Source organism: Epithele typhae (genome assembly GCF_022376455.1).
Source record: "Epithele typhae strain CBS 203.58 chromosome Unknown BXZ73scaffold_50, whole genome shotgun sequence".
NCBI lineage: Eukaryota > Fungi > Basidiomycota > Agaricomycetes > Polyporales > Epitheliaceae > Epithele > Epithele typhae.
This window is the reverse complement of record NW_025954241.1, coordinates 156002-180746: the sequence shown is the minus strand read 5'-3', so window position 1 is coordinate 180746 and position 24745 is coordinate 156002. Positions and strand designations below refer to the sequence as shown.

At 58.8% G+C, this 24745-nt stretch overlaps 10 protein-coding genes and 1 non-coding gene across 11 annotated transcripts; 6 read left to right on the top strand and 5 right to left on the bottom strand.

The window, feature by feature from the left end:
• Positions 1-815: 815 nt before the first annotated feature.
• On the top strand, positions 816-3815 carry BXZ73DRAFT_91740 (uncharacterized protein; the record flags this gene model as incomplete). The annotated part of the gene is made up of 7 exons (XM_048026091.1): positions 816-854; positions 1180-1365; positions 1389-2132; positions 2153-2541; positions 2565-3102; positions 3127-3335; positions 3377-3815. 7 exons carry the CDS (start codon positions 816-818, stop codon positions 3813-3815), a joined length of 2544 nt encoding a protein of 847 aa, XP_047874862.1.
• Positions 3816-7281: 3466 nt separating this feature from the next.
• Positions 7282-7899, top strand: BXZ73DRAFT_104336 (uncharacterized protein; the record flags this gene model as incomplete). Its single annotated transcript, XM_048015849.1, has 1 exon — positions 7282-7899. The coding sequence occupies one exon, from the start codon at positions 7282-7284 to the stop codon at positions 7897-7899; it is 618 nt and encodes a 205-aa protein (XP_047874861.1).
• A 344-nt stretch (positions 7900-8243) lies between these two features.
• BXZ73DRAFT_51689 (uncharacterized protein) lies at positions 8244-8808 on the bottom strand (the record flags this gene model as incomplete). Its single annotated transcript, XM_048020681.1, has 4 exons — positions 8244-8433; positions 8488-8567; positions 8622-8672; positions 8740-8808. 4 exons carry the CDS (start codon positions 8806-8808, stop codon positions 8244-8246), a joined length of 390 nt encoding a protein of 129 aa, XP_047874860.1.
• A 255-nt stretch (positions 8809-9063) lies between these two features.
• On the top strand, positions 9064-10829 carry BXZ73DRAFT_91738 (mitochondrial ribosomal death-associated protein 3-domain-containing protein; the record flags this gene model as incomplete). The annotated part of the gene is made up of 9 exons (XM_048026090.1): positions 9064-9184; positions 9250-9308; positions 9359-9451; positions 9502-9709; positions 9760-9852; positions 9912-10188; positions 10241-10385; positions 10438-10678; positions 10732-10829. The coding sequence occupies 9 exons, from the start codon at positions 9064-9066 to the stop codon at positions 10827-10829; spliced, it is 1335 nt and encodes a 444-aa protein (XP_047874859.1).
• A 314-nt stretch (positions 10830-11143) lies between these two features.
• On the bottom strand, positions 11144-12583 carry BXZ73DRAFT_79856 (uncharacterized protein; the record flags this gene model as incomplete). The annotated part of the gene is made up of 1 exon (XM_048023176.1): positions 11144-12583. The coding sequence occupies one exon, from the start codon at positions 12581-12583 to the stop codon at positions 11144-11146; it is 1440 nt and encodes a 479-aa protein (XP_047874858.1).
• A 694-nt stretch (positions 12584-13277) lies between these two features.
• Positions 13278-13945, top strand: BXZ73DRAFT_79855 (uncharacterized protein; the record flags this gene model as incomplete). Its single annotated transcript, XM_048023175.1, has 2 exons — positions 13278-13367; positions 13418-13945. The coding sequence occupies 2 exons, from the start codon at positions 13278-13280 to the stop codon at positions 13943-13945; spliced, it is 618 nt and encodes a 205-aa protein (XP_047874857.1).
• Positions 13946-14912: 967 nt separating this feature from the next.
• On the bottom strand, positions 14913-17747 carry BXZ73DRAFT_79854 (DUF590-domain-containing protein; the record flags this gene model as incomplete). The annotated part of the gene is made up of 5 exons (XM_048023174.1): positions 14913-15478; positions 15533-16307; positions 16357-16755; positions 16806-17085; positions 17512-17747. The coding sequence occupies 5 exons, from the start codon at positions 17745-17747 to the stop codon at positions 14913-14915; spliced, it is 2256 nt and encodes a 751-aa protein (XP_047874856.1).
• Positions 17748-18071: 324 nt separating this feature from the next.
• BXZ73DRAFT_t157 lies at positions 18072-18174 on the top strand. The gene has a single exon. It is a non-coding gene; the product is annotated as a tRNA-Met (tRNA).
• A 1563-nt stretch (positions 18175-19737) lies between these two features.
• Positions 19738-21472, bottom strand: BXZ73DRAFT_51654 (uncharacterized protein; the record flags this gene model as incomplete). Its single annotated transcript, XM_048020675.1, has 8 exons — positions 19738-19874; positions 19930-20002; positions 20056-20211; positions 20263-20813; positions 20876-20996; positions 21053-21227; positions 21284-21371; positions 21430-21472. The coding sequence occupies 8 exons, from the start codon at positions 21470-21472 to the stop codon at positions 19738-19740; spliced, it is 1344 nt and encodes a 447-aa protein (XP_047874855.1).
• Positions 21473-21719: 247 nt separating this feature from the next.
• On the top strand, positions 21720-22337 carry BXZ73DRAFT_104331 (UBC-like protein; the record flags this gene model as incomplete). Its single annotated transcript, XM_048015848.1, has 4 exons — positions 21720-21729; positions 21782-21921; positions 22013-22218; positions 22277-22337. 4 exons carry the CDS (start codon positions 21720-21722, stop codon positions 22335-22337), a joined length of 417 nt encoding a protein of 138 aa, XP_047874854.1.
• A 58-nt stretch (positions 22338-22395) lies between these two features.
• BXZ73DRAFT_104330 (general substrate transporter) lies at positions 22396-24256 on the bottom strand (the record flags this gene model as incomplete). The annotated part of the gene is made up of 5 exons (XM_048015847.1): positions 22396-22446; positions 22564-23117; positions 23174-23439; positions 23489-23990; positions 24043-24256. 5 exons carry the CDS (start codon positions 24254-24256, stop codon positions 22396-22398), a joined length of 1587 nt encoding a protein of 528 aa, XP_047874853.1.
• Between the last annotated feature and the right edge of the window lie 489 nt (positions 24257-24745).

The following is a 24745-nucleotide window of genomic DNA, read 5'->3' as shown; positions in this document are numbered from 1 at the left end:
GAGAAAAGACCGGGAGAAGGCCCGCGAAGACGTCGGCAATGGACAGATCATGTGCAACGGCGAACTCGCGAAGCGCAGGGTCGGCGACGATGAAGAAGCCGGCCTCCTACGCTGGAACCATCCCTCCTGTCCATCCCTACCGTCGCCGTCGGCCGTGGCACCAATCGCAGCCATGGTCGCAGCGGGTCGCATGCGCAGCCTGCGGAGAATCAGAGACTCAGACGACCCGAGGACCCCGGGCAGCGCGGGCGTCCGGCACGCGATGTGGAATTAGCGGGTGTGGGAGGGAATCAATTTTGCCAGGGGAAGGCACCAACAGCGGAGCCGCCGGTTTCGCCAAAGCCACCAACGACGAGGCCGACGACACGGGCGCGACAGCGGACCACCACTCGTTTGTAACTACTCTCCCTCGCCTCACGACCGTCTTTTCTCTTCCTCTCTCTTTTTCCTCTCCCTGTCGCCCCGGCCCCGACTCTCCCCGACCTTGTCCTCCCGACCCCCTCCAGCACGACGCCCACACGTGCTGATTCTTTCACGACACCGTCGCACCCCACCCCCACGCGGTCGTGTTCTGGCCGAGCCTGTGCCGTTCAGTCTGACGTCCTTCATTTGCGGTGCAACTATGTCAGTCTTTTCTCCCTCGCGCCCCGCTTTCCCGCTCACCTCCATCCCTACAGGCTTTGCTAGCCGTGCTTCTACGTCTCGACCACTTGTTGCCTCTGACGTACGTCTTGTCTACTAAAAGTAAGTCCGCATATACCCACCTCATCGCATGTGCACCGGTCCTCAATGTACTTGCCCTTCCCGCCGCAGTCATGTCGGCGCAGTACGACTTTGCACGGCCTACCAAGCCGGTATATGCTATGGACTCTGCACGGGTGCACATGTCATCATCCAAGACTGCGTCCTATCTCCCACCTTTGCTCCAGAAGACTTCTCGGCGCATGCCGCCAGAGACTGCCTCGCTCCCACAGACCTCCTGGCTGTCCGACGTTGGCGACTTTTCTTCCCCCTTCCTCTCCACTCCTACCTCTCTGCGGGCTCCCCAGTCCCTCCCGAGTCCCTCCTGAGCTCCAGCGCACTGTCCGACATCGGCCAGCCTTCTCACCGCAGCCGCTCCCGGGAGTATTCTCTCTCTTCTAGCCCGCCGGCTGCTCCCGGCATATCCTCTACCTCTAGCTCTCGTTCGCGGCACTCCCAAGTCCCATCCCTACGTCCCCCCGTCCACTGCACACCTCGCGGTCCTTCACCGCCAATCCCCTCAAAACCTCAGGGTTTTCCTCCGACCGGGACGCCAGCGGACACCTCGACATCAAGCGCCTTATGAGCAAGCCCGCGAAGCAGAAGCAGACGCCGTCCGGATCCGTTTCCCTACCTCTGACTCCGAGTGGTCCAACGAAGCCTCGTCCAGCCGCGCGCACTCTGCGTCGCACCGTCCAAGCGAGCCCAACGTCTCCCGTCCGCCGCTCTCGCGAAGCGCAACGGCCTCCCGTGAGAAGCTCTCGCTCAGTGTGAGCACGTCAGGTCTTCGCTCGTCCTCAGCGCCCGGCCACGGTCGCACGTCGTCGTCACCGGACCGTCGCCCGTTCCCCTCCGACGGCGCCCCTCAACCCAACGGGAAGCCGCGCGCCGTGCTTCGTCGGCGGCCAAGCGCACGGTCGAATCCCGCCGCGCCCGTTGCAGCGCAGGTCCGCTCGGCGTCCGATGACCCGCGCTCGGCGTCTGCCTACGCTTCGAGCAAGCCCACGGTCGTTTATGGAGACACCGTCTTCGCCATGTACTCTCCACCCCCCTCCTCCACCACCCGCTCCGTCAACTCTTCGCGCACAGGAGAGTCGCCATCCTCACGGCGTACATCGACGGCTGCCGCGCTCACACCGGCCAGTGCTGTCGCCCTTGCATACAAGCAGCAAGCGCAAAGACGAGAAGAGTTGGCCGAGACCGCGTCCTACAGCGAGCAAACCCCGACCCCACCTTTCTCTCGCCGCCGCTATGAGTCCGCTAGTGAAGGCGCGAATCGCGACGATCGGAGCGAGGAAGGTGTCGGTGCATATTATACCGTCTTTGGAGGCAATTCCGGTCGATTGGTGGCGGTGGGCGGTTCAGAGGACGACTTGAACGGACCAGTCCTCGTTCGCCGCCTGCGCACCAGCATAAAGCGCGCACTTCCTCCGGTGGTGCACGTGGTCTGACACGGAAAGTCTCGGGCTCATTGAAGAAGGTCGCGGGTCAAATCAAGCGAGAACTGGAGTTAAGGGAGAGCGAAAAGGAGTTGCGCGTCGCTCTCGGCGCGCAGTCGAGTGCGGAGGAGTGGGCGCCATACGACGGGTCGAATGTGGGGCATGGACGCGGCTCGCGCATGTCAACGTCCGCGCGGAGGCCGATCGTCCTCGATACGGCTGTCCACGAAGGACGCAGTCCGCGGGACTCGCCCGTCAAGTACAGCCCGGAAATAAAGAACAGCGCATCACCTCAGGACGACGCGGGTGACCGTGCGAAGACGAAAGGCAAGGATGGGGAGACATCGCCAGGCGCGAAGTGGTGGAAACTCGTCAGCGCATCAGCACCGGAGGCTTGCGCGACAAATACCAACAGCCACTGGAGCCACCTCCCCCAGTCCCCGCTCTTCCAATCAACGCCGGGTCGCCATCCCCGACGAGGACCATGGACATTCCGAGCCCAACCCCAATGGTAGAGCAGGTCAGCGAGAACGGGGTGCTGCTACGCAGATTCATGCAGTCGCGCGCGTCGATGTCTGGGGTTCGACCTAGCCTTGCGACACCGCCCAAGACGCCGCCGGCTGGCTCGCGACCCCACACCAGCGGCTCCTCGTCATCTCGCCCGTCGACTACTGGGAATGCGCCGAAAACCAGAGCCAGCATCTCCGGGCACAGACCAACCACGACATCATCACCAGACATGACGGGCGTCGGCTTCTTCCACAGCCATCGAGCACCATCCACCAAATCGTCTTTCTCATCCTGCGGAGATGATATTCCTCCCGTGCCCAAGCATATCGGCCAGCACATCCTGCCTCCCAGCGAACTGTCTCGCAACATAATGAAGGCTTCGTCAGAGCTGTTCGCCCGCCCCCTGCCCAAGGTCGTTGAGTCTCCGCTTTCCAAGTCTGCAAGTCGCTCTCATTCGGCCCCTGCCGACGACCCCCCACGGAGGTTCACCACGTCAGCCGTCCAGAACGTATTGTCCCTCCCTCTCCCTCCCCGACGCTCCGCCACCGCCGGGTCGATGTCCACTTCTCCGATTGCTCCCAGCTTCAACGTGGAGGAGACGATCGACAGCCTGATGCCCCCCGCCAACCCGCTTCCTCTTACGGAGTTCGGCGTCCAGGACACACCGCCCCGCGGCCGAAACGCAGCTCCCGCCGTGGGGTACCCCCGCCGGCCGTGGAGGTTCCCTCGCGGACGCAGTCGACGTCGATGAGCCTCCCGCGCTCCCCACCGACGCCGCGGGTGGTGCCGGCTGTATACGTTGACACGACGGATCTCTCTCGGCGGCCTTCGACTGGCGCGTTGAGCTACGCGTCCACCGCGCGGCCGTCAACGGTGCAGTACCCAGGGCGGATGTCGTCACCGCAGTCGGCGTCGCAGAAACGGTCACCGTTGACGTTCCGGGAGATGTCGGAGAGCCCGCGGCAGAAGCTGTCCGAGAAGGAGAAGGCAGACAAGTGGGAGGACCTGCTCTTCCGGAGCGCGCAGGCCGGTGGGACGCTCCGCGTCGGGGACTCCCACCTGATGAGCGAGGACGCGTCGGAGACGGGTTCGGTGTCGATGCTGCACCTATCCGACTCGGACTAGTGCGCGCTCTCGTCTCATCTCCTCTTGGCATTCGGCGGGCGAAGCGGCCTGCACAGCCGGAGTGGGGCTCTCTGGCTGGCGCGGGGCCGTGCGCTCCTCGCTGCTATCGAAGGCTGGCGCGGAATGCATTCGTGTACATACGTAATTCTCGTCGTCCACACAAGCGCACCCGTAGCTCCCGCCACCGCCGGCCTACCGATTAATCTTAATGCTCCTCGTGTAATCTATTGCGCTCTCTCGCTCTCTGTCCTATACCCTCCTCATCTCACACACCGTCGCATACGTTTACCCCGAGCCCACACCACACACACATACACCACACACCACAACGTTCCTCACTCCGCCCTCCTGCCCGATCGCATCGCATACCTTGCACCGTAGACACTGACATGGACACTCGCTCGGCCCAGCCGTCCGCGTCCCGAGCGCGGGCGCGCGGGGGGTCGTCTGAACGCTACGAAACATTTTCACATGTATATTCCCGCGTGCCTCGCGCGAATCCCCGGGGAACATACGCGTCCACAAGGCTCCAAACAGCGCGTGCTTGCGCCGGCGACGCACAACAAAAGAATCGCCCGAGTCGGGCTCGATCGAGGAACCGAGCCCCGAGCTCATGCGCACGCCCGCCGCCCGGAGATCTCGCAGCGCGCATGCGCACGCCTGAGCTTCGCCCGCGAAGCCGTGCCGCGCCGCCGGCGCGCGAAGACCAAAGATTGCGGAGAGTTGAGGTTTTCGTAAGAGGGGCGTGGCACGTGGAAACAGATATACACGCATGCGTACAAGACATGCATGCCACGACGTCCGTGTGCGTCACCGTATGTTGCAATCAGCCTCTGTTTCGATCTCCGATGCCTTTGTGGCGCGAAGCCAAGCCGTCCGGCCACTGCCGCCTGATCGTGGATCGCGATCGCCGGTGAGAGTGGAATTGCGCGTTGGACGGAATCCGTCAATGTGTATGTTCCCGGAACGGGCGGCGTGGAAAGTCGGTGGCCTGTGGGCACGCACGGCTGAGAGGACGGACGGTAGACGCCATCGTCCAAATCAAATTCCTGAGAGGCCTTCGCCGGCTCAGGTCGATAGCATAGAAGACGCGTTCAATGTCACATTGGCTATGTACACAACGGATACGTTTGCGAGCAGAGCAAGAAGAGGAAGGATCAAAGGATCACGCTGCGCCCGCTCAACTGATAGCCTTGGTCACGGTGTTCGTCGTCGATCTGAGACAATGCTGATGTGGGTTCATATCGGAGTTGTTAGCCGTGAGTGGGTCCAGTGGTGGTTGGGAAACACGTGTTGGTGGGGTTGAGTGTGCGCAACTCTGCGACTCGGGGACGCAAGTCGCCGTCCAGAGCGCAGGGTTCGTGGGTTTAGGACGACGTCGAAGCGGGGTGCGGATTCGCACCAGGAGCTTGCGGTCTGCAGGTCGGTACATGCGAGGGCCGTAAGGCTGGTAGAGAGCATATAGCCACCCACCGTGTACGGGAGTTCATCGAACGGTGTCCAAGCGGGCCGGTGTTGCTCTCCGAGGTCCGGCCGTGTTGAACGGCGTTGGACGGGCGCCGGGGAGAGGGCGGTGGCAGGCTGCGTGTGAGGCCGAGAAAAACCGTCAAGTACTCGTGGTCTGGGTCTGAATCAGCGAGCCATTGTCTTTCGGAGGACCGCCGGGTATTCACCGAGAGTTTGTGCCGTTCGTGGTCGGACGCTCCGGTCCACCCGCTTCCCGATCACGCCAAAAACGGTCACATTGCTGGCATGGCATTTTTCACCTCGTTCGCAGGCACGCACCGTGCACGCATTGTGCTTCAGCGTCGAAAAATGAGTCGGCACATGTCGCCCGGACGCGTTCGCTCATTGCGAAATGGGCGCTATCCGACGGTCAGGGTGGTCAGGAATCGCCCCGACCGCCCCGACCGCTCCAAGCCTACCCGCTTGCGCAGAGGCGGGTACCCAGCGCTCTGCAGTTTTCAAGTCGCGGCTGACCTGTTCGAAACCCGATCATCAGCGGCGCCTTTCAAGCGAAGAGAAGCAGGACGGACGAATAGGTGCCCTGGCCGCGGCCGCCGTAGACGCGACCTGGGACTCAGTGAAGTGAAATTTTCGACGTCGGAGGAGGCGTACAAAGGACGAGGAGGGGATAGCCTAGAGGGGCTGGACCTGGCCCTTGTCGCGGCGGCGGCAACGGCGGAGTAAGTGCGCGGTAGGTCGGAAGCATATCAGCGAATGTCAGATGCGACGGGCGGGGGGACAATGGGGGTATCGTGCGAGTAAAGGCGAGGACCCATGTGTAGGGGGGACCGGCTAGGCGGTCCAGTCCCAGGAGGGTCGGTGCACAGGACCTCATGGCCCTCCCGGATGCCTCTCGTTCGCGTCCGCAACTTCGAGAGTTCGTCCATGCCTTGCAGCAGACTTGAGGAAAGCGACTGCGGACGGCTGAGGAAGGAAGGAAGGAAGGAAGGAAGGAAGGAAGGAAGGAAGGAAGGAGAGAGACCGGCGGGGGCGGGCGGGCGGGTGCGACATAGCCAGTCCCGAACAGGCTGGCAAGGGTGGTTGAGATGGCGGACGGACACAGCGGGCTCCGTTCTCGCAGCCCGTGTCTACCTCGAGGCGGGGTGCGATTGGATGGCGAGGTGCATGGGGAACGCGTGCCGTAGCCCGGGGACCTGGCTCGCATGCGAGGCCGTGTCGCCGGGCACAATGCAGCGGACAGCCGCGCCTGTGAACGGCGAAACCGAGCAGAGCCGGCGGGTACGAGATTGCGTTTGAAGCATTCGGTGCGGGCGTCCGCTGGACCGGGTTCCCGATTGTTGGGTGACTAAGCCCGGGTGGTTGGACAGAGGACGCGCATGTTGAACGGCGCGTCGGGGACCGGGCGCGAGTGTTGGCCTAGTCGAGTGGGGTGTCTTTAGGAAGCAGAGAAGCGGCACTGAGCAGCTGGACGGCTTGTGAGGAGGGGGCAGCCGTTGGTCGAAGTCGAAGAGGCATTGGGCTGAGGAGTCGCTCAGACGGACAGCCGCGCTTAGTAGCGGATCGGCTGGCCATTGTCCTCCAAGAATGGGCACAGCGGAGGGCAAATAGAGACCTTACTAACAGGCACATTAGGACAATCGACGCAGCGGGAGATGAACCGCACCTTCAGTGCACGTGCCTTTGTTGATTGCTGATGGCCGAGTGCTGCAAAAAGAAAACAGTCGGTCAAATGGTTGGGCAAGGTATAAATTGCAGTGTCTCCTCGGGAGGCCCACAGCGTGCTTCTGCCCATCGCCCATCCGCATCGTGTCCATCATCTACATCGCCACTATGCACCCCTCCTCTGTGAACCACGCTCCAAGTAAGCATCTCTCATCAGCTGGATACCGTCTGAATGCGCACCTAACTGACTGGATAATTAGCTCTGCGGCCCCCCTTTTCCGCCTTCATAGTAGTCCCCCCGAGGGGCTCTCTGGCACCAGCCCTCGTGCCGCCGCCGATGCCCATGGCTGTCCATGTCCACCCCCACCCCCAAAACCAACCAACCGTCCACCCCAACGGTCATGGTCACTGCCACGGCCACGGCCATGCTCAAGGCCACTCCAACGACCATGCCCAAGGCCCACCCACCATCCCACCCCAATACCTGGCCCACATCCACACCGAGGTCCAAGTCGGATCCCGCTGCCCGGTCCGCGTTGTCCAACACCACACCAAAGGGAAATGGAAGTACGCCCTTGTCGTCGTGACTGAACCCCACGACCTCCGGTGGAATGAGGTGGGGATCAAGCTGAGCCTAGAGTTTGATTCCTTCCACCGAATTCTGCGCACGAGGAAGGGCCCCATCTTCTACGCCCGAGATGAGGACTACCGCGGCTCGGTCGTGGCGGGCAGCCTGAACCCTGTTGAACTCGCGCACTTCTACCGGTTCGCGCTGGACACCGACTGGCCCCTGCGCATCGACAAAAGCAAACGCGTGACGACGCTGAACTGGATCTCCGACGTTCTCGTTTACTTCAACGAGCGGCGGTTCGATATCCGGCCTTGGACGGAGACGGACTTGGACCAGATGCTGAAGCCGGTGGCCAAGACCTGGCAGAGGGGGAGCGACTGCTGAGGGTTTGCTGGTTGGTGGTTTGCTGCACGGTTTCGAAAAGGTCGCGTTGTCTAGTCTATGCTCGCTCTTTTGTATGCTCTTCTGCTTTATGCTTTCTAGTCCTTTTATGCTTTACGTATGCTTTGCCACGGTCTCTTGAGAAATTATGATAAGGTTAATGAAAACGTCTAAAAAGCTTTGGTTTGCCTTACTGGTGTGAAGGGTACCATCCGCAATATTGTGTGTACGTTGGGTGATGTCCATCTGACACGCAGCGTATGCAGAGGACGACTTCGCGATGATATAATGAATGGTAACAGTACAGATGATTCAATAAGTTAATCGCACCGAGTCAATGCATTCAGTCACGGAGCTATGTCCTGCTCCATGGTCGTCGACTGCTCGGACGTGGAGGGGCGTTTTCCTTCGCGACCAAGTCCGGCGGCTCGCTCCGACTCCTCGATGGTGTAAGCAGGTTCCTTGAGGGCTTTACACCGCCGCTTGTGCACCTTGCTTCGCCAATGAGACTGCAGCGCGTGATCGGTCTCAAAATATCTGCACACCCTCCCCTCAGAAAACGGGGACGCATGACAGAACCGACAGGCTTACTTTGCACATTCTACGCAGTAGTGCTGCGCCAACCCGGGCTTTTCATAATCTAGGGGTTGCGCTTCGAGTCGCGCACGGTTCTGGTCCGGAACCCCCATGAGTCTCGGCACATTCTACGAGGGCAAGCCTTGCACCTTAGGGTCCAAGTCAATAAGCTGTATCTGATCCAAGTCCCGCGTCCGCGCCTACAAGCCACAGGATACCATGAGCTCCGACAAGTCAAGTCTTCGGGCGGTGGTAGGACAAGCGTACCCTTGTCCGTGCGGCACGATGGACATCGCGTTGAGCGTGATGAGTGCGAGAACGGCGAAGACGGCCCATGAGAGTATTGAGGAGAGCGGTCCAGAGAGCTTTTCTGCTCGTCCATCGCCAAAATTCTCAGCTGAGCATTCGCTTACGTCAGCCGCGCAAGTTGCACGGGCGCCAATACGACGCGTCCAGCGCGCCGGCCCCCAGGTGCCGCCTGCTCCAGCTCTCCCTCTCCTCCGCACGCGCCGCCGTCCCGCAGGCCCCTCGTTCACCCCGCTTGCTCTCTCTGGACGTCCCCCCAGTGCTACTGAAGACCTCTATCCGGCCATGTCTCTCCTCGCCGCGGCACGCGCCGGTCGCTCAACACCTCTCGTCACCGGCGCCTTGCTCGGCCAGACCAGAGGCTACGCGGCGAAGGGGTCCACGAAGGTGGCACAGAAGAAGAAGTGTGCGTATATGCTCTATGCTGCGGTCCAGTACGTATTATCTCTTACCGAGATGTCGCGCTCGCAGCAACCTTCAAGAAGAACAGCAAAACGGAGCGGGAAACGAGGGGTGCTCGGGATGCCGGGGTACGTCGCGCTACGCTTGCAGCTTCCGTGGGGCTTGACGTCTCTTCCAGGCTTTCCGCGCCATGACGGACGCGAAGATTACGGAGAACCCCATCGTGCGCGACAACAAGCGCATACCTATCACTCTCCCCGAGTTCCAGGCCGTATGTCGACCGCGTTTCTCTCTCCACTCATGCCTTTACCTCGTACGCAGGACCTCCTCACGCCCAAAGTTGCGAATCTTGCTATGACATTCCCTCACACGCGATCACTTGGAGCGTTCGGTGTCCCCACCAACGTGCTAGTCGACCACATGCTGCTAGCGACCAAGTGCTCTGTCGTCCGAGAGTCGACGCTGTCAATGCTGGACAGACTGGACAAGGCTGCGAGTACGTCAAGTCAAAGCACACGTCTGGTGATTAGTACGTCCCTCCCTCTATTTTCACACACCTGCGGCTGACCCGCGTACAAGGCGGGAAGTCGGGCTGCGGCAAAAGCTACTTGCTTCTACAAGCAACGCAGTACGCACTCCAGAAGCAATGGATCACGCTGTACATTCCCCGAGGTAGGTTGACGTTCTGCTTGCCAAGTGCATATACTCAGGGTGCGACTCGGGTCATTCAGCCATCAGCCAGTTGGACTCCAGCTCATCTTACGCATATAACCGCCGTACAATGACGTATGACCAGCCGGACTTTGCACATCAGTTCCTCAAGCGTTTCAAGGACGTCAACGAAACTCTCCTGCAACAGCTCACGTTAGAGCAATCGTACGCGCTCGAGGGGCGCACGGTTGACAAGTCGTCTCCTTTGATGCAACTTATTCAGTATGGCACGGAGACCCCGTCGAACGCGCCCACTGTCCTGAGTGCCGTGCTGGAGGAACTGGCTTTGCAGAAGAAGTACGTGTTCGCTGCCCGTGCAAACGTGCCGTATTGCTCATCTTCCCTCAAGCTTCCCTGTGCTCCTCGCAGTCGACGACTTCCAGGCGCTGTACTGCATGTCGCTCTACCGCGACCCGTACTTTAAGACCGTCATGGGCCATCACATGACGCTCCCCCGCACGATCCTCGAGTTCGCGTCAGGAAAGCGGTCATTCGTAAGTGCATCTCGGGTCTCCGTACCCAGCTTAGGCTAACTTGCGTTCTCAGGCTCGGGGCGCAGTCCTAGGAGCCATCTCCACCACAGATGCTAGATTCGCGACCCCCATAGAGATCTCGGATGCGCTCGGAACCACCCACGTCGGCCCATCAAATCCCTACGTGCGCCGCGACCCCGACCTCGTCGGCTATGCCAAGGGTCTCGTTAACCTCCCCGTGCCGGACTCGCTAACCGTGAGCGAAGCCGCGTCGGTGTACGAGCTGTGGCAGAAGACGAAGGGGATCCATCTAGGTGCGTGCCCGCCTTGACTGTAGACCCGGTCGTGCGGCTGATGGGTGATGCAGCGCACGGAGACGAGACGTTTATGAACAAGTATACGCAGGCGGGTGGCAACGCGCGGCGGTTCGTGCAGAACGGTCTTCTGCACTCGATCGCGATGTGATGGAGCTCTGCTGTAGTTGCATTATGTTTACTTCGTCGGCCTAATCCACAGATAATACCGGTCAATATTTGGACATAGGCGGATGCGTGCCTTCACGTCCGATACTCTAGACAACTGGGCGGTTAAGACAACCCTGTGCATCTTCACCATCTTGTCAAAACTGAATTAACTTGATACTAGCCCACTCTATGCCCTTGCTAATGCGAACCCAAGTTCTCAAATGACCTCGTTCGTTCCTCTACGATCGGGGTCTCAGTCAGTATCGAAGAGTGCCCCCCGAGCATGATGGACATACCATCACTAGTACTTTGCGCTCAGCGCCTCCGTGACGGGCGCGCCTGGATCGCGGGGCGCGGCGGCGGGAGGACGTCCAAAGGATCCACCGATGATTCGGAATCGGTGCTGTCCTGCCCCGGCTCAGAACTTTCTTCGCCTGACTGACCCTCTGTTTGTTGATCCGTCTGTACGTTCTGTACCGCATCTTCGTCGGATGACGATTGAGAACCTTCGTCCGATGGTGATTGGGAACCCTCGTCCGAAGAAGCTCGCACAGAGTCCTCACTGCCCGACTCCGCTAGGTCGGCGTTCGCCCGCTGACTACCGTTGTCCGATCGCTTGTCCTGGTCCGAGGGAGCACGCTCGACTGGCTCGATCCCGTCGTCGATCCTCTGGTGCACCGGCCCAGCGCGGGCGAAAACGACGTCGTCATCCCGGGAGAAGAGATCCCACGCGTCCCCCTTCTTCTTCTGCACGGCCGCCGCGCTGGACTCGGATTTGGCGTGGCTCTCCTTGACCGCCCTCGACCGCGAGCTCTCCCCGTGCCCCGCTCCCTGGCCAGCACCCCCACTCTCCGGACCGACCTCATCGCTGCTGTCTGCGCATATCAAGTCCAACTGCTGGCGCAACGTGTTGCGTGAAGGCTGTTTCATTGTTGGTTCTACCCGGCGGGCTTCGTCAGGTCGACCATCGGGATCGTACGGGTCGTCCTTGAAGGAGAGGTGATGAGGGTGGTTGTCGGGAAGTGCGGAGTGCCGTTCGCGGATGCGTTTGACGATCTCGTCCATCGCCAGAAGCGTGTTCCCTTCTGTGTCCAGGAGGTTGAGAAATTCTTTACCTGACGGACAGAAGCGAATGAAGAACTCTGGAAACCTAAGGTTCGTTCCGAGCCAGGATAATTTCGAGTCCTGCTTGGACTTTTGGGATGTGGAATGGCGGGCGGGTGGTCTGCGGGACCTTGATTTGGCGATACCAACGTCTCCGGAGTCGCTCTCATCTGCAGAGGAGCCGGGGACGTAGGCTTTCTGGTTGAAACGGTCTTGAACATAATATGGCGCAGAATCGCGAGGGGTACCCTGTGAGACCTCTTTGTCGGAGTCTGGTTCAGGAGTTTCAACGGCGAGAAACTCGGTGTAGCGTCTCTCTGCCTTGGGGTCTCGAGGGAGAGGCGGTCCAAGAGGGGTGTAATCGCGTTCTCGGGTGTATTCACAATACGACCAAAGTGAACCGCACCCCGCAAAACTCGGAACGACTGTAGTATGTTTGTCTTCTTTGAAAATGAAGTGCGCCGCTGCGAGGTTCTGCAAATGGGCATGCGCCAATACAGCAGAGAATTTCCAAGGAATGTTGTCCATGTCGTCAGGGGGAAAGATACGCCCAGGTTTGACCTCCACGATACAGAGTTTAGGCCCCGGAGCTTTGACACTATGTTCGACACCGACGCCAGGTATCGACGTAAAATGCGGGAAAATAGCCATGCTCGAAAAATCAGGAATGCGGCGGTTCCGGGGTGTGCTCTGTAATGTGCGTGTGAGAATATGCAATAACCTCACGCGAAAAAGACAGCACACATACATCATCATCTACCATAGAAGATAGAAACCAGTTTGGGTCTTTCACATTGGTGGCAGCTAGCTGGGGATACCCCCGAACAACGTGGTCATTTCCCTGAAGACGCGAGTTGAAATGTGCTTCGATGAATGTTCCGAACACAGGGTATAACAAGCCTTCATTTGTATGATTGGTAGACGCAACTGCAAGGTCAACGGCGATGCTGCTCTCCGCGTCCAACAGGCTCTTGGGGTACCAATCCGGGCGGGCGGGCGCGAGAACATGCGCAGATCTAGTTTCGAGGCTGCCGATGAGTTCAATCTCGTCTCGGCTTCCTTGGGGTTCAGCTTCGTTATCAGTGTTGTCCTCCTGATCTTTCCCCTTAGTTCCAGGGGACCTTCGGCGGGAAATCCTACGGCGCTGTTTCCGAGAAGATGAGGCGCGCATCGTAAAGAACTGGTGGACGAACAGGTTCACAAATCACGATCGATCAATGGAACGCAGTGAGCGGAGGGCCATTCAGCTTTCAGCTCCGATGCCACATTGAATCTCCGCAAGTACGACATGCCCCGGCGCTAACCTACCAGTAGCTCATACACCGTAACCCAACCGGTACCCACCATGGCCCGCAGCTGGTATGTGGACGAAGATCTGCGTCTCGTACTGCACTCCCCAGAGCAGCAGCTCGCCTCCGATCTTGATTGTCTTCATGTGCGTGTCCTGCCTTCTGATCACTGTCTGACACCTGACCACCCTACTAGCTCTCCGACGAAGATTCCGACGGCTCTACCACTCCCAAGGCTGACCACACGGCTCTCCCTCCCCCATCGACTCCAGAGCCCCTCCCTCGCGTCGATTGTCTACCGCACCCGCCACACACTAACCCGCGCCGCCTCTGGGTCTATGGTTACTTGGTCAGAGACAACGTCAGGAAGAGGCTAGTCGCTGAGATGCCCACCCTGGGGCGCATATCCCAGGCTACCTTTTTCGAGTTGTATCCCATCATCGCCCGCAAGCTTCTCGGAGTGGACGAGAAGACGGCGAAAGAGGTTCGCCTCGTCTCTTGCCAGATCCATGGCACCGCGACGAAGAAGATCCCGGAGCTCTACGGGCTGGACTTGACCAAGGGCACACACATGCCGGAACTCGTCCTCTCGTTGTTCACATTCACGAACCGGGCGTTCCGTACGCTACCGTCGCAGGCTGCGGTGGACGAGGTGACAGACATGATGGGGAGCCCGCCCGTATGGTGGCCGGTCTATGAGTGGGACCCGTTCTATGACTCGTAGGACCTGTGAACGTGAGTTAACATTTCAGATCCCTTGCTGCATTCAAGTCCTGATCCCCCGAATAGCTCCTTTGCTCTCTTCCCGGTGCTATCTTCGCACTCCTCACGTGTTTTTGTCACACTGTATGTCGTGCTGTCGCTCTCTCCCGTATCACGTTTTCTGCCCATCCGTCCATTGCATGTATACATTCCATTTCATGTCCCAATCTCTTCCTCCAGGGCTCTTCTGAAGCGTTACTGTGACCACCTACACTTAGGCTCCCGCTCATCCATCGTTGCCATAGCGCATTGGTCGGCGAGGCAGCCAGTTGTAAACAACAAGTACGATCCTTTGCCACTACTCTATCATCTATGTGTCATCGCAACGACCAGAAGAAGGCTTGCACCCCAAGCGTCGTACTTGGCCATATCCGTGCGTCGGTCAGAGGACGAAGGGAGACTGCGTTTCGCGAGAGGCTCATCCCCCGCATATGTAGTGCACAGCGCGGGATAGTGGTCAGAGACAGTGGGGTGTGTATATACGTGGCGGGCGGGGATGGAGAAGTGGATTGCGAAGGGTCACGGTGCCAGGTGTCATTGGTGGTATGCGACGAAGAGTTGGAGGCTTTCACCCAGGCTTACTGGGGGTGATGACGATAACTGGCCTCAGAACTGAGGAATCCCGTAAGCCTTCGTCCCGCCTGTCTTCGTGACGATCTGTGGGTGGATTCTATGCGCTGGCGCCGCCGTTCGCCGTTCGTCAGTATGTACGTTTGATGACCTGTAAGTTGTAAACGTCCATAGTGTCTTCAGGGGAAATAGCACTCCGCATCCCAATATCTCAAAAGTTTGTACAATAAGTACATCCGAGCACCACTACCACACCACACGCTCGTCCATGTTCCCATCGCGATCTCACGCACACCGCGTTCGTCCTCTAGCGCATCATCCACCCACCCACTTTCAATGCCCACGCTATGGCTCTTTGTTCACGTGTCCTTGGTTCCACGGCTGAGCTCGTCCAAGCCCTCGTCGCGCGCCCAGAACGGCGACGGCGGACCCTCGGCGTCGAGCCCCGCGCTCCGCGCGCCAGCGGCCCGCTCGTCCGCGTTGACGACCTCGGCGACGCCGAGGCTCCGCAGGTACTCCGCTTTGACCGCGGTCTCGACCTTCTCCGCCTCGCGCTCCTCCGCGCTCCCGCGCCAGAGGACGCGCTCGAGCGCGTGCCGGACGAGCATCCGGACGAGGATGTACCCGTGCGACGCGCTGAACGCGACGAGCAGCGCGGAGACGAGCAGCTGTTGCTCCGCAGCCGTGTCCCTGTCAGTGCCGCTCAAGCGAGAGAGCGAGGAGCCCACCGGCTTGCACTGGTCGCCCGGCCGGAAGAGGTAGACGAGCGCGGAGTTGGTGAGCGCCGCGAGCCAGGTGAGGAACGTGAGCGTGTCCAGCCACGGCCCGATCGTGTCCGCGCGGGTCGGGATGGGCCGGCGGACGTGCACGGTGATCTTGAACGCGTCCGAGCGCAACTCGAGCCAGTTGTTGAGCAGCGACATCACTGTGCGGCGCGAAGGGTCAGTCCGTGTCTGGCTGGGGGTGGCAGCGTGCGCACCTGAAGCGAGTGGCCAGATCGTCGACCAAAGCGCGATGTACCCGAACTGGGTCACCATCTCACTGTAGTCCGTAAAGAGGTTGTACGGCGGGAGCGCGACCTCCTTCTTGACGGTGTCCATGAACTCGCGTTCTTCATCCTCGACCTCTCCCTGAGAGTCCGCGGGCTGATCTTCGAACATGACCCGTTTTTTCTTCCCGCCGTTGCCATTTCCATTGGAGGCTCCGGCGGCGGGCGTTGCTAGTGACAGGCCTTTGCCGCTGCGCAGTGACCTCACCGCACGTAGCACAAAGGGCAGTCCAATCTCGAGGAAGGTGTTGACGATCTGCTGTGTCACCATGAACGCGAACATCTGATCCTGGAGGCGCTTCGGGTTAAGCTTCGTCCGGGCGCTGACGCTGTCACTCTCCCAGAACGAGTTCGAAGGTGGCCCGCTGGATGCGGGCTTGGTGCTGTTGAAGGCAGCAGTGATGTTGGCAGGGAGTGCAGAAAACATCCGGGCGAGCCAGACTTTCGACTTGGGGTCGCTGTGGAAGAGGTAGTGCTGTACGAGGACCATCATCTCCTCGCCGAAAGGCACGTAGACGAAAGCGGACAGGGCGATACCAAGATATGCGACGATGGCCGAGAGGCTGAACGTCTTGACCGTCAGGGACGCTTCGTGCGTGGACTGGTGAGCATGGTTCTCCCAGTTTGTCAATGACACCGCATATGAATGGTAGACACCAAGAATTTGTGGGACTAGAGCGGCGAATATGATAGTGGGGCTAACACCCTGCGAAAAGCGTCAGTATGTGTCTGAGATATGACGTCACACGACCTACAATCAGCTGGTGTCCAGGACCGTTGTAGAGGTGGGTGACGAAAGCTTCGAATATGAAGATTCCAGTGAGAATAAGGACAAGCACTGAGGCAAAGAACAGCATGACTGGGAGGCTTGCCAACGCCCTAAGATCTTTCTGCCACCATGAGAGGTTATGATGTTGTGCCCTACGCTTTTCCACGCGGAAGGAGCCTTTAGTGCCCCATCGGACAGAGAGTTTCCTTTGCTGTATGCGCCATCCTTCGACAAAGACAAGTGACCAAAGGAGGAGTATCGACGAGTAGACAGTAGAGTACTGCGGGGCGAAGCAGAACGACACAATGCCGACGCCCGAGATGACCAGGAGGTGTTTCGTGTAGAACGACAGGAAATGGAAATACAGCGCCACGGCTTCGCCAAACTGCGGGTAATTAGGATACAAAGCAGAAGAAGACGTCAGAGACCACCCACTTGCTCTCGTATTTGGTGGATTTTGAGGAAGCCAAGTTGCTGTCGTGTCCAAGCGTGTATCCATTTCTCGTTGAATTCGTGATCGTGAAGGACCATGACCGATTCCACGCGGTCCCAGGCAGCAGAACCGGGTGCGACGCCGAGACCGCCGTCTGCTTCGGTAGAGGTAACGTAGTCATGGACGATGCGCAGCCGGTCGGCGACGCTGAGAGGTTCGTCCGCGAGGTCTCGTCCGCTGGTGATGTTTGTTACAAGGAGCCCTGAGAGGAAGTCGGAACACCTGTCGGGATAATCTCAGCATGCAAGCCAGCGGAGGAAAGGTGTCACACGAAACACGGGTACACGGGAAATACTCTGTAGTTGCAACCACGGCTCCGGCACAGTATACAGATGAAAGTGCATGGCGCATGACTCCATGCTGCATATATACATATTGTTGGTCATGCCTCAGTCTATGCATGAGCATGCGGATTAGTCCACAGCTGTGCGCATGCAATATGAGCATGTATGCAGTATTGACCGACTTTGCATCCATGATCTCGCAGTACATGGGCAAATACAATGAACGAAGCTGGAAGTGGCGCAAGAGTTCAGGGGGCGTGCCTGCACCACTTTCCGGTCTCGTGGCAGCCACACGGGCGAAGAAAGGCTGCCCGTGAAAGTACTCACAACGTTCAAGGAATCCAGACAGCGAGCGAAGACGTACCGTTCGCGCTGTGCAAGCCGTCCCAGCGTGCTCTCCGGACACTGTATCAGCACAAGAAGCTGTCCCTCCTGCTCTCCACGCTTCCCAACCACGCGTAGACGGCCGCCCTTGAGGACATCAAGAAGCCTCGTGTACTGCTGGGTGGCTTGTCGCGCATTCTCGCGTGCTTGTGGTTTCGACAAGACCCTGCCAGGAGAAGAGCGGAAGACCAGCACCAGATCCACTTGGGGCGCCATTGGGATGGCGTGGGAGATGAGAGAAGAGGATAGGAGGGGAGAGTGGGGGGTTGTACGCTTGCAGGGCTATGACTTCACAGGTACACGAGGCTCCAGCAGCGATCGGTGGTCGTGTTGTGACCAATTGATCGTCAGTTCATTAAGTGAAAGAGCTATTGGAGCAAAGCAAGCAAAGAAAGACTCAAGGACAGAGTAGAGGATATGAGCGCCGAGTGGCAAGACCTGGTCAGCACCGTAAACCGTAGGTGGGGTTGCAGCCCCAGACCAGTCACCAGCCGTGTAGCAAAACCTTGATTGATAACATACATCCCGGTTGCATGACATGCCTTGATGGCTCAGTTGGTTAGAGCGCAGGTCTCATACGCAAGTATGACGGTCCCTTAGACCGGTAATCCTGAGGTCGTGAGTTCGATCCTCACTCGGGGCATTGTAGACAGAGTACTACGCTTTTTTCTTTGTAATCTAGTGTGTTCTGTGTAAGATACCCCCATACCAAGCAGAAACTGATGGCCGGATATGAACCCAAGTTCCGACTGTAAACGTAGATTCTTCAACTTGAAGAAAACATGCATTCACAACACTAAGCGCGTGTACATCTCCTACAACGAATGCGTTCGAGAACGTCTCATCGAAGCTCGCATTCCTCAATATTCCAATCACGCCGTCGCACCGACTCCCTGTGGCCCAGGGTGACCGCTCACGCCCTGGGTACCATCCGCTCCGATATCCAGCGTGCTGAACTGGTTTGTGAGCCCGTAGTACGCCTGCCCGGCGACCGGCGGGCCCTCGCCTACAATCACCCCGGGTGACACAGGGCTCTGCGGAGAGTACGGCGACGAGCCGTACGCGGTCGCGTGCATATGTTGTGGCTGTTGCTGCTGCTGCTGGGGGTGCTCGGCTTTGTTGATGTGCAGTGGCTGCGTCTGCACGACCGTCTGAGCCTCGGACGGGGCGGAGTCCATCGACGCCGCCCGCGACTGCGGCAGCGGCTGCGATGTGGGTGGAGGGCCCTCCTTCACGCCTGGGACAGAGATGAAGTAGACGGCACCGGTCGGGTCCGTGCCGCCTTGCGCGTAGTACTGCACCCAGGCCTGTGCGTTTGGGTCGGGGTAGGTCGCATTCGGGTCGAAGATGTACGGGGGACCAGACGGTTGTTGCTGCTGCTGCTGCTGCTGCTGCTGCTGAGCCGGGGCGGCCGATGCCTGCGGCTGGCCTTGCTGGATGGGCTGTACTTGGATCTGCAGCTGCTGCACCGGCTCCTGCTGAGCGGGTTGGGGCTGGGGCTGAGCCTGCACTTGGGGCTGAATCGACTGGACTTGGGGATCCAGTTGGGCCTGCGGCTGTGGCTGCATTTGCGGTTGGGGCTGGGACTGCACCTGGGGCTGCACTTGAGGCTGAGGCTGAAACTGGGCTTGTGGCTCAGGCGCGGCGACAGGCTGCTGACCGTACATATGTGGGGGTTGTTGCTGCTGCTCCGGAAGAAGCGTGGGCTGCGGCGCAGGTTCCGCGGCCAAGTGAGGAGCAGACTGCATTGCTGGGTGACCGATTTGAGGCATCTGGCCGGGCTGTGGACCGGGGTGGCCAGGTTGGGGTCCGTGCTGTGGTACACCTAAGGCCTGTTGCTGAGCGGACGGTGCGGGGAAGCCGTGAGGCTCCACCGGCGCCCCGTAAGGAGATGAACTAGGGTACCCTTGCTGCGCTGGGGGCCGTATGTCGACTGGACGCGCCCACGATAGGCGTTGGGATCTCCGTACGGCTGCGGCTGGCCGCCGTATGGTTGTTCGGGACTGTGCGGGTAGGCACTGGGTTGGGGTTGATGAGGGTTGTATCCAGGCTGTTCGTACGGAGACTGGGTCCATCCATATCCCTGGGGCGCACCGGGGGGCACGCCACCCGGGGCCATGTAGTCTTGGTGAGTGCGTGAATCGGGCCGAGCGATGTATGGCTGACTCGGTTGCTGTGCGTAGGGAGGCCGAGTATCATAGGCTGTTCATGAATGAGCCTTGAGACTATCGAGAAGATGGTTGTAAGGCGTACCTCCTGTGTGGCGAGCAAGGCTCTCTTCCATCATGCGATCGAAAATCGTCCTGGCCTTGACAAACGTCTCGTTCATAGAGACAAGATCGGCTATATGTACTCCAAGTCAGCGATTGCATACACGGACCAACGAAGATATATATACCCCGCTTCTGGCTGTACTTGTCAATGAGTTTGACGATCCTCGGTCGTAGTGTCATACAAGAACGGTAAAGTTCCTAGAGAGGTAAGGTAACCATCACGGCAGAGGGTCATTTCGAGAGCAACGAACCTGGATCTCCTCGTTGTCCGCTAGATTGTCCTGGGCAGGATCCATGGTGCGTAGCATCATCAGCAGACGGTCCACGTTCGCCGCCTGTGAGAACACTGATGCCTCTTGCTCTGCCTCACGGGCAATCTCGGCAGCAGTGGGCTCCGGCAAAGGTTCCTACGAGAGAAAGATAAGTCTCATGACAGAAAGACACATACTCATACGTACAACATAGTTCACAGGGAAGATACCCGTCCGGCCCTTCAGTTGACCCCGCCACCAATCCTTGTAGTTGCGGTCTACGACCTTGATGACGTCTCCTTTGTCAAATGCGAGCTCACCAGCCTCTGTCGGCTCGAAAGTATGAAGCGCGCGAACTCTTGTCACAATGGGAATGCCGCTATCCGTGGAGTGCGTGGAAACCGGGGATGGAGTTGTTGCCGTGGCGCTCGACACGGTGGACGGAGACGGCTCTGCCGGAGTTGGCGCAGACATGCTAGAAACAGCAGTGGGTGCCGATGATGGGACGTACCCGCCATAGGTTGGCGGTTGAGAACTTTGTGAGGGACGCGCCGAACCGGGAGCAGCGGAGGAAGTGCCTGCGCCGGATCCACCTGCACCGCTCGAGGAGGCGAGTGTGAATGAATCCCACTGAGAGCGTCCGCCCTTGTCGTGCATCGAAAGTTCGAGAACACGCTGCAGCTCCTCTTCCTCGCGACGGCGCACTTCATCATCTACGTCCGGCGGTGGAGGCTCGGTCGGAGTCTCAAACTTGAATCCTGTGAAACGATACACATGCTCATGAGTGAGACTCGCGTTGATGCCATAGGGCGGTACGCACCTTTGCTTTTGAGGCTCTCATAGCACTCCTCCATGATTCCCAAGGAGGCGTCCTTCTCAAACTCTGCAGACCATACGGCCACCAAGCCCAGCGCGCGTTTCTTCACCTTGTCATGGGTTGTCTGTAGGGATGACACTTGAGCAAGGATATCACTGCGGCTGGATGTATTCCACATACCCGATCAGTTATGAGCTTCTCCAAGCCCTGTGTAAATGCGCGAGAAGAGATTTCTCGGTTGATTTCGAGGCCACAGTTCTTGGAAAGCGACTCGGTGAGGGTGAGGGTGTATAGCTGGACGTTGGGGTTGCGATGGGCTAACCGCTTGAGCACGGCTGCGATCACATTACGGGCACTGTCGTGGAGCACGATTACGACGACAGGCGACGGGCATAAGGGGATCAGACATACCCCTGCTCGCCCTCCTCTTGGATCTTGTCGCACAAGTTGAGGATGAGCTCCCAGTTCTCACCCGTGAGGTTCTCATCCGTCGTCTTAGCTTAATAGACGGTCAGCCGGAGCGCACGCAAGTCCGAGCGCGCCGGTATATGGCTCACCAACGATGTCGTCGTAAGGATTGGGGGCGCCGCCGCGAAACATGGTGTGGGTGTATGCGTCGGAGAAGGGGGAGGATGTAGGAGACAGGCTCCGGAGAGGGGGAGGTAGAGGACCAAGGCAGGCTAGTCGACTGCGGGTATGTATGTAAGCGCGGGACGGTCGCTTGGGCATTGCGCACAAGGCGATGACGGCCCGTGCGTTCCCGGAGATACCCTCGATTTGGTTCTCCCACCACGCGTTCGCTGCCTCACCGCGAGCCACATACACCTCTCCCTCTCTCCCCATCACGATGGCCAAGGGTAAGTTCCCACCGCGGCGTGTCTGTGCGCGCGGGACTGACATGGATTGCAGTTCCCCGCAATTTCCGTCTGCTCGAGGAGCTCGAGAAAGGCGAAAAGGGCATCGGCGATGGCTCCTGCTCCTATGGTCTCGAGGACGGGGACGATATTATGATGAGCCATTGGAACGGCACGATTATCGGGCCAGGACATGTGCGCACCCTTTCTCCCGCCTCTGCTCCTGCGATCGATGTTATCGTGACTGACTCTGCGCCTCTCGTTCGCATGCCGTCCGTGCCGCTAGACTGTGCATGAGAACCGCATCTACAGTCTTAAGATCACTTGCGGCGACAGCTACCCCGACCAACCTCCCATCATCCAGTTCATTTCCCGTGTCAATCTCCCGTTCGTGAGCCAAACGGACGGTAAGGTTGACCCTTCCAAGCTGCCCGTCCTCGCGCATTGGCACCGAAACTATAGCTTGGAGACTTTACTGGTTGAGATTAGAAAGTACGTCCTGCGACTTCTATTTTGAGATTGCGGTGTGTTTATGTGTTCCGGTATCCAGGGAGATGGCTTCGTTCAACAATCGCAAGCTTCCCCAGCCCCCAGAGGGCAGCACTTTCTGATCGTCCGAGAAGCTGAACGTAATCTGGCTGTATCATCTTGCTGTGATGAATTGTGTTTTTAGTCTAAATCGAACTCTTGCACCATAGCATACAAGTACTGGAACTTCCGCTACCCCGAATCCAAGAGACACTGGTCACCTCTCGTGTGTTTTGAGACCTACCCCTATATACCTTCCGTCGTCTATGCACCCCCACCTCCTACCGTCTTGGATGCAGGCGCACATACTCGCCGCAGGCTTGCTTCCTTTGGGTTTTCGGCCTCAAATATCTCGTCGATCTCCTCTAGATTTCGGCCCTTCGTCTCTACAAATGTCAGGTATATCACGATCGCCCCCAGCGCGTCCCATAAGACATAGAAGATGTAGAACCGCCAGCTCGCACGCGCGATCGCGACGGGCGGGACGTATGTGTTGAATACGTTCGCAACGTTGACAAGCAGGTTCATGAACGCGAGGCCCTTGGCGCGCGTGTTGAATGCGAGGACCTCGGTCGGGTAGAGCGACTGCGCAGGTGTCCACGCGAACGCGAAGACGACGAGGAAGACGTAGACGAAGGCGATCCCTGCCCCGCCGACAACGGGTCGTCCTGCTTGCTGCGCGGTGCAGGCGGTGATCACGGCCACGGAGAGGGCCATGCCGGTGCTCGATCCGATGAGAAGCTTGCGGCGTCCGAGGCGGTCCACCCAGCGAAGGCCAAACAGCGCGGCGGCCATCATGATGGGTGTTTGCAGAGCGTTGAGAAGGAGCTGCGTGCGTTCGCTAGTGATCCCCGCTGTCTGGGCTGAGTGTGTAGCAAGGCATCAGTTATGCTGGTGTAAGAACGAAAGGCGAACTTACCCATAAGAGGGAAATAATAGCTCGTAGGTGGAAGGTCCCATTGCCCGAAGAACGCCATGCAGCTAATGAGGAAGGTGCGGTATCGGGCAGAGCGCGAGTCGAAGAGGCGTCGGAAGTCCCACCAGCGCCTATCAGACCCCTCAGCAGATATCACTTCGAGCATCTCCTCGAGCTCTAGGGCCACGATGGGGGAGTTGGGGTCGCCATCGCCATGGTACTTGATAAGGACATTCCTCGCTTCTTCGATATTGCTATGAGCAATGTGCCTGTAGAGGAGTCAGCGCCTACCAATCTAACCCGGACCGTCGGTCTCACCATCGGGGCGTTTCGGGTATGAACCATACGAACATCAACACCAACACTGAAGGCAAAGCTTGCACTGCCAGGGGGAGACGCCACGTCCACTGGGGTTGACTCTCCACGAAGTTGAGTCCATACTCCAGCCAGGTGGAGACGATGGTTCCGAGGAAGAAGCAAGTTTGATATGCTCCAGTGAGCACTCCGCGGTACTTGGGATAGGCCATTTCAACGACGTAGGCGGGTCCAGCGGTTTGGACGACCGCAGCGCCAAGCCCCAAGATGAATCGGCCGCCCATGAGGGTACTGAGGTTCCGCGCTGTGGTTTGCATCACGGCCCCGACGACACAAATGAGGGACCCCACGGTCATCCCGAAGCGGCGGCCATAACGGTCTGCGCAAGGCCCGGCGAAGAGGCACCCGGCGACGTTACCAACGACGTAAAGCGCAGCCACAATGCCTTGATTTTCAGCAGTGATCCCGAAGTACGAAACGAAGGTCTTTGTGGCAGATAGGCCTCCTGCAGAGTCTATGTAAGTAACGAGAGAATGGTTACGCGTTAACATACTAACCGAAGGTGTTGGCGTCGAAGCCATTGGTAGCGGAACAGAGGTAAGCCACAAACAGGCATGCATACAGTCGCAGAAAACTGGATCTAAGCGGTTTGGGCCTGTCCTGAGAGAAAACGTCTTCAAGTCGAGGCTTCAGTATGTCGCCCGTGGTGTTGGGAGCGACAGTCCGTGGGTCCGCCTCAATATGAGCGATACTGTCCTTGGAGTTCAGCATTGGGGTGATAAGAGAGACACACATCTGGCCTCTTCGCTACTTCCATACACGTCGTTCTCAGGGAACCCAGATTACGGGAAGTCCCTGCTATTCACAGACGAAGCGGCCAAGGTTAGTCGAGTCGAGTCACGAGAGCATATCGGTGTTCCGACTGCAATGAACCTAGTATACGAGTGTTGCTAATGTTAGCTTGTGTGCGACTGACGGGGCGGTAAACTTACATTCAAAGTGTGGCAGGTCGTCCCTCTTGCTTTTGGCTACAAAGGGCGCGTATAACAAAGTATAGACGAGCAATCACCAGGCTAGGCAGACCATGAGTCTCGCATACATACCGTGAAAGACGATACACAGCCAGAATTTGGAGTACACGTGTGGTTGAGCTACGTGCAGGTACAGTATGCTGGTTATGTAGAAAGCGTAGATGGAGGCGCTGTCGAACTAGGAGACAGGGACGAGAACCCCGAGGTCGGTAACCAGAGCACGCCGGGA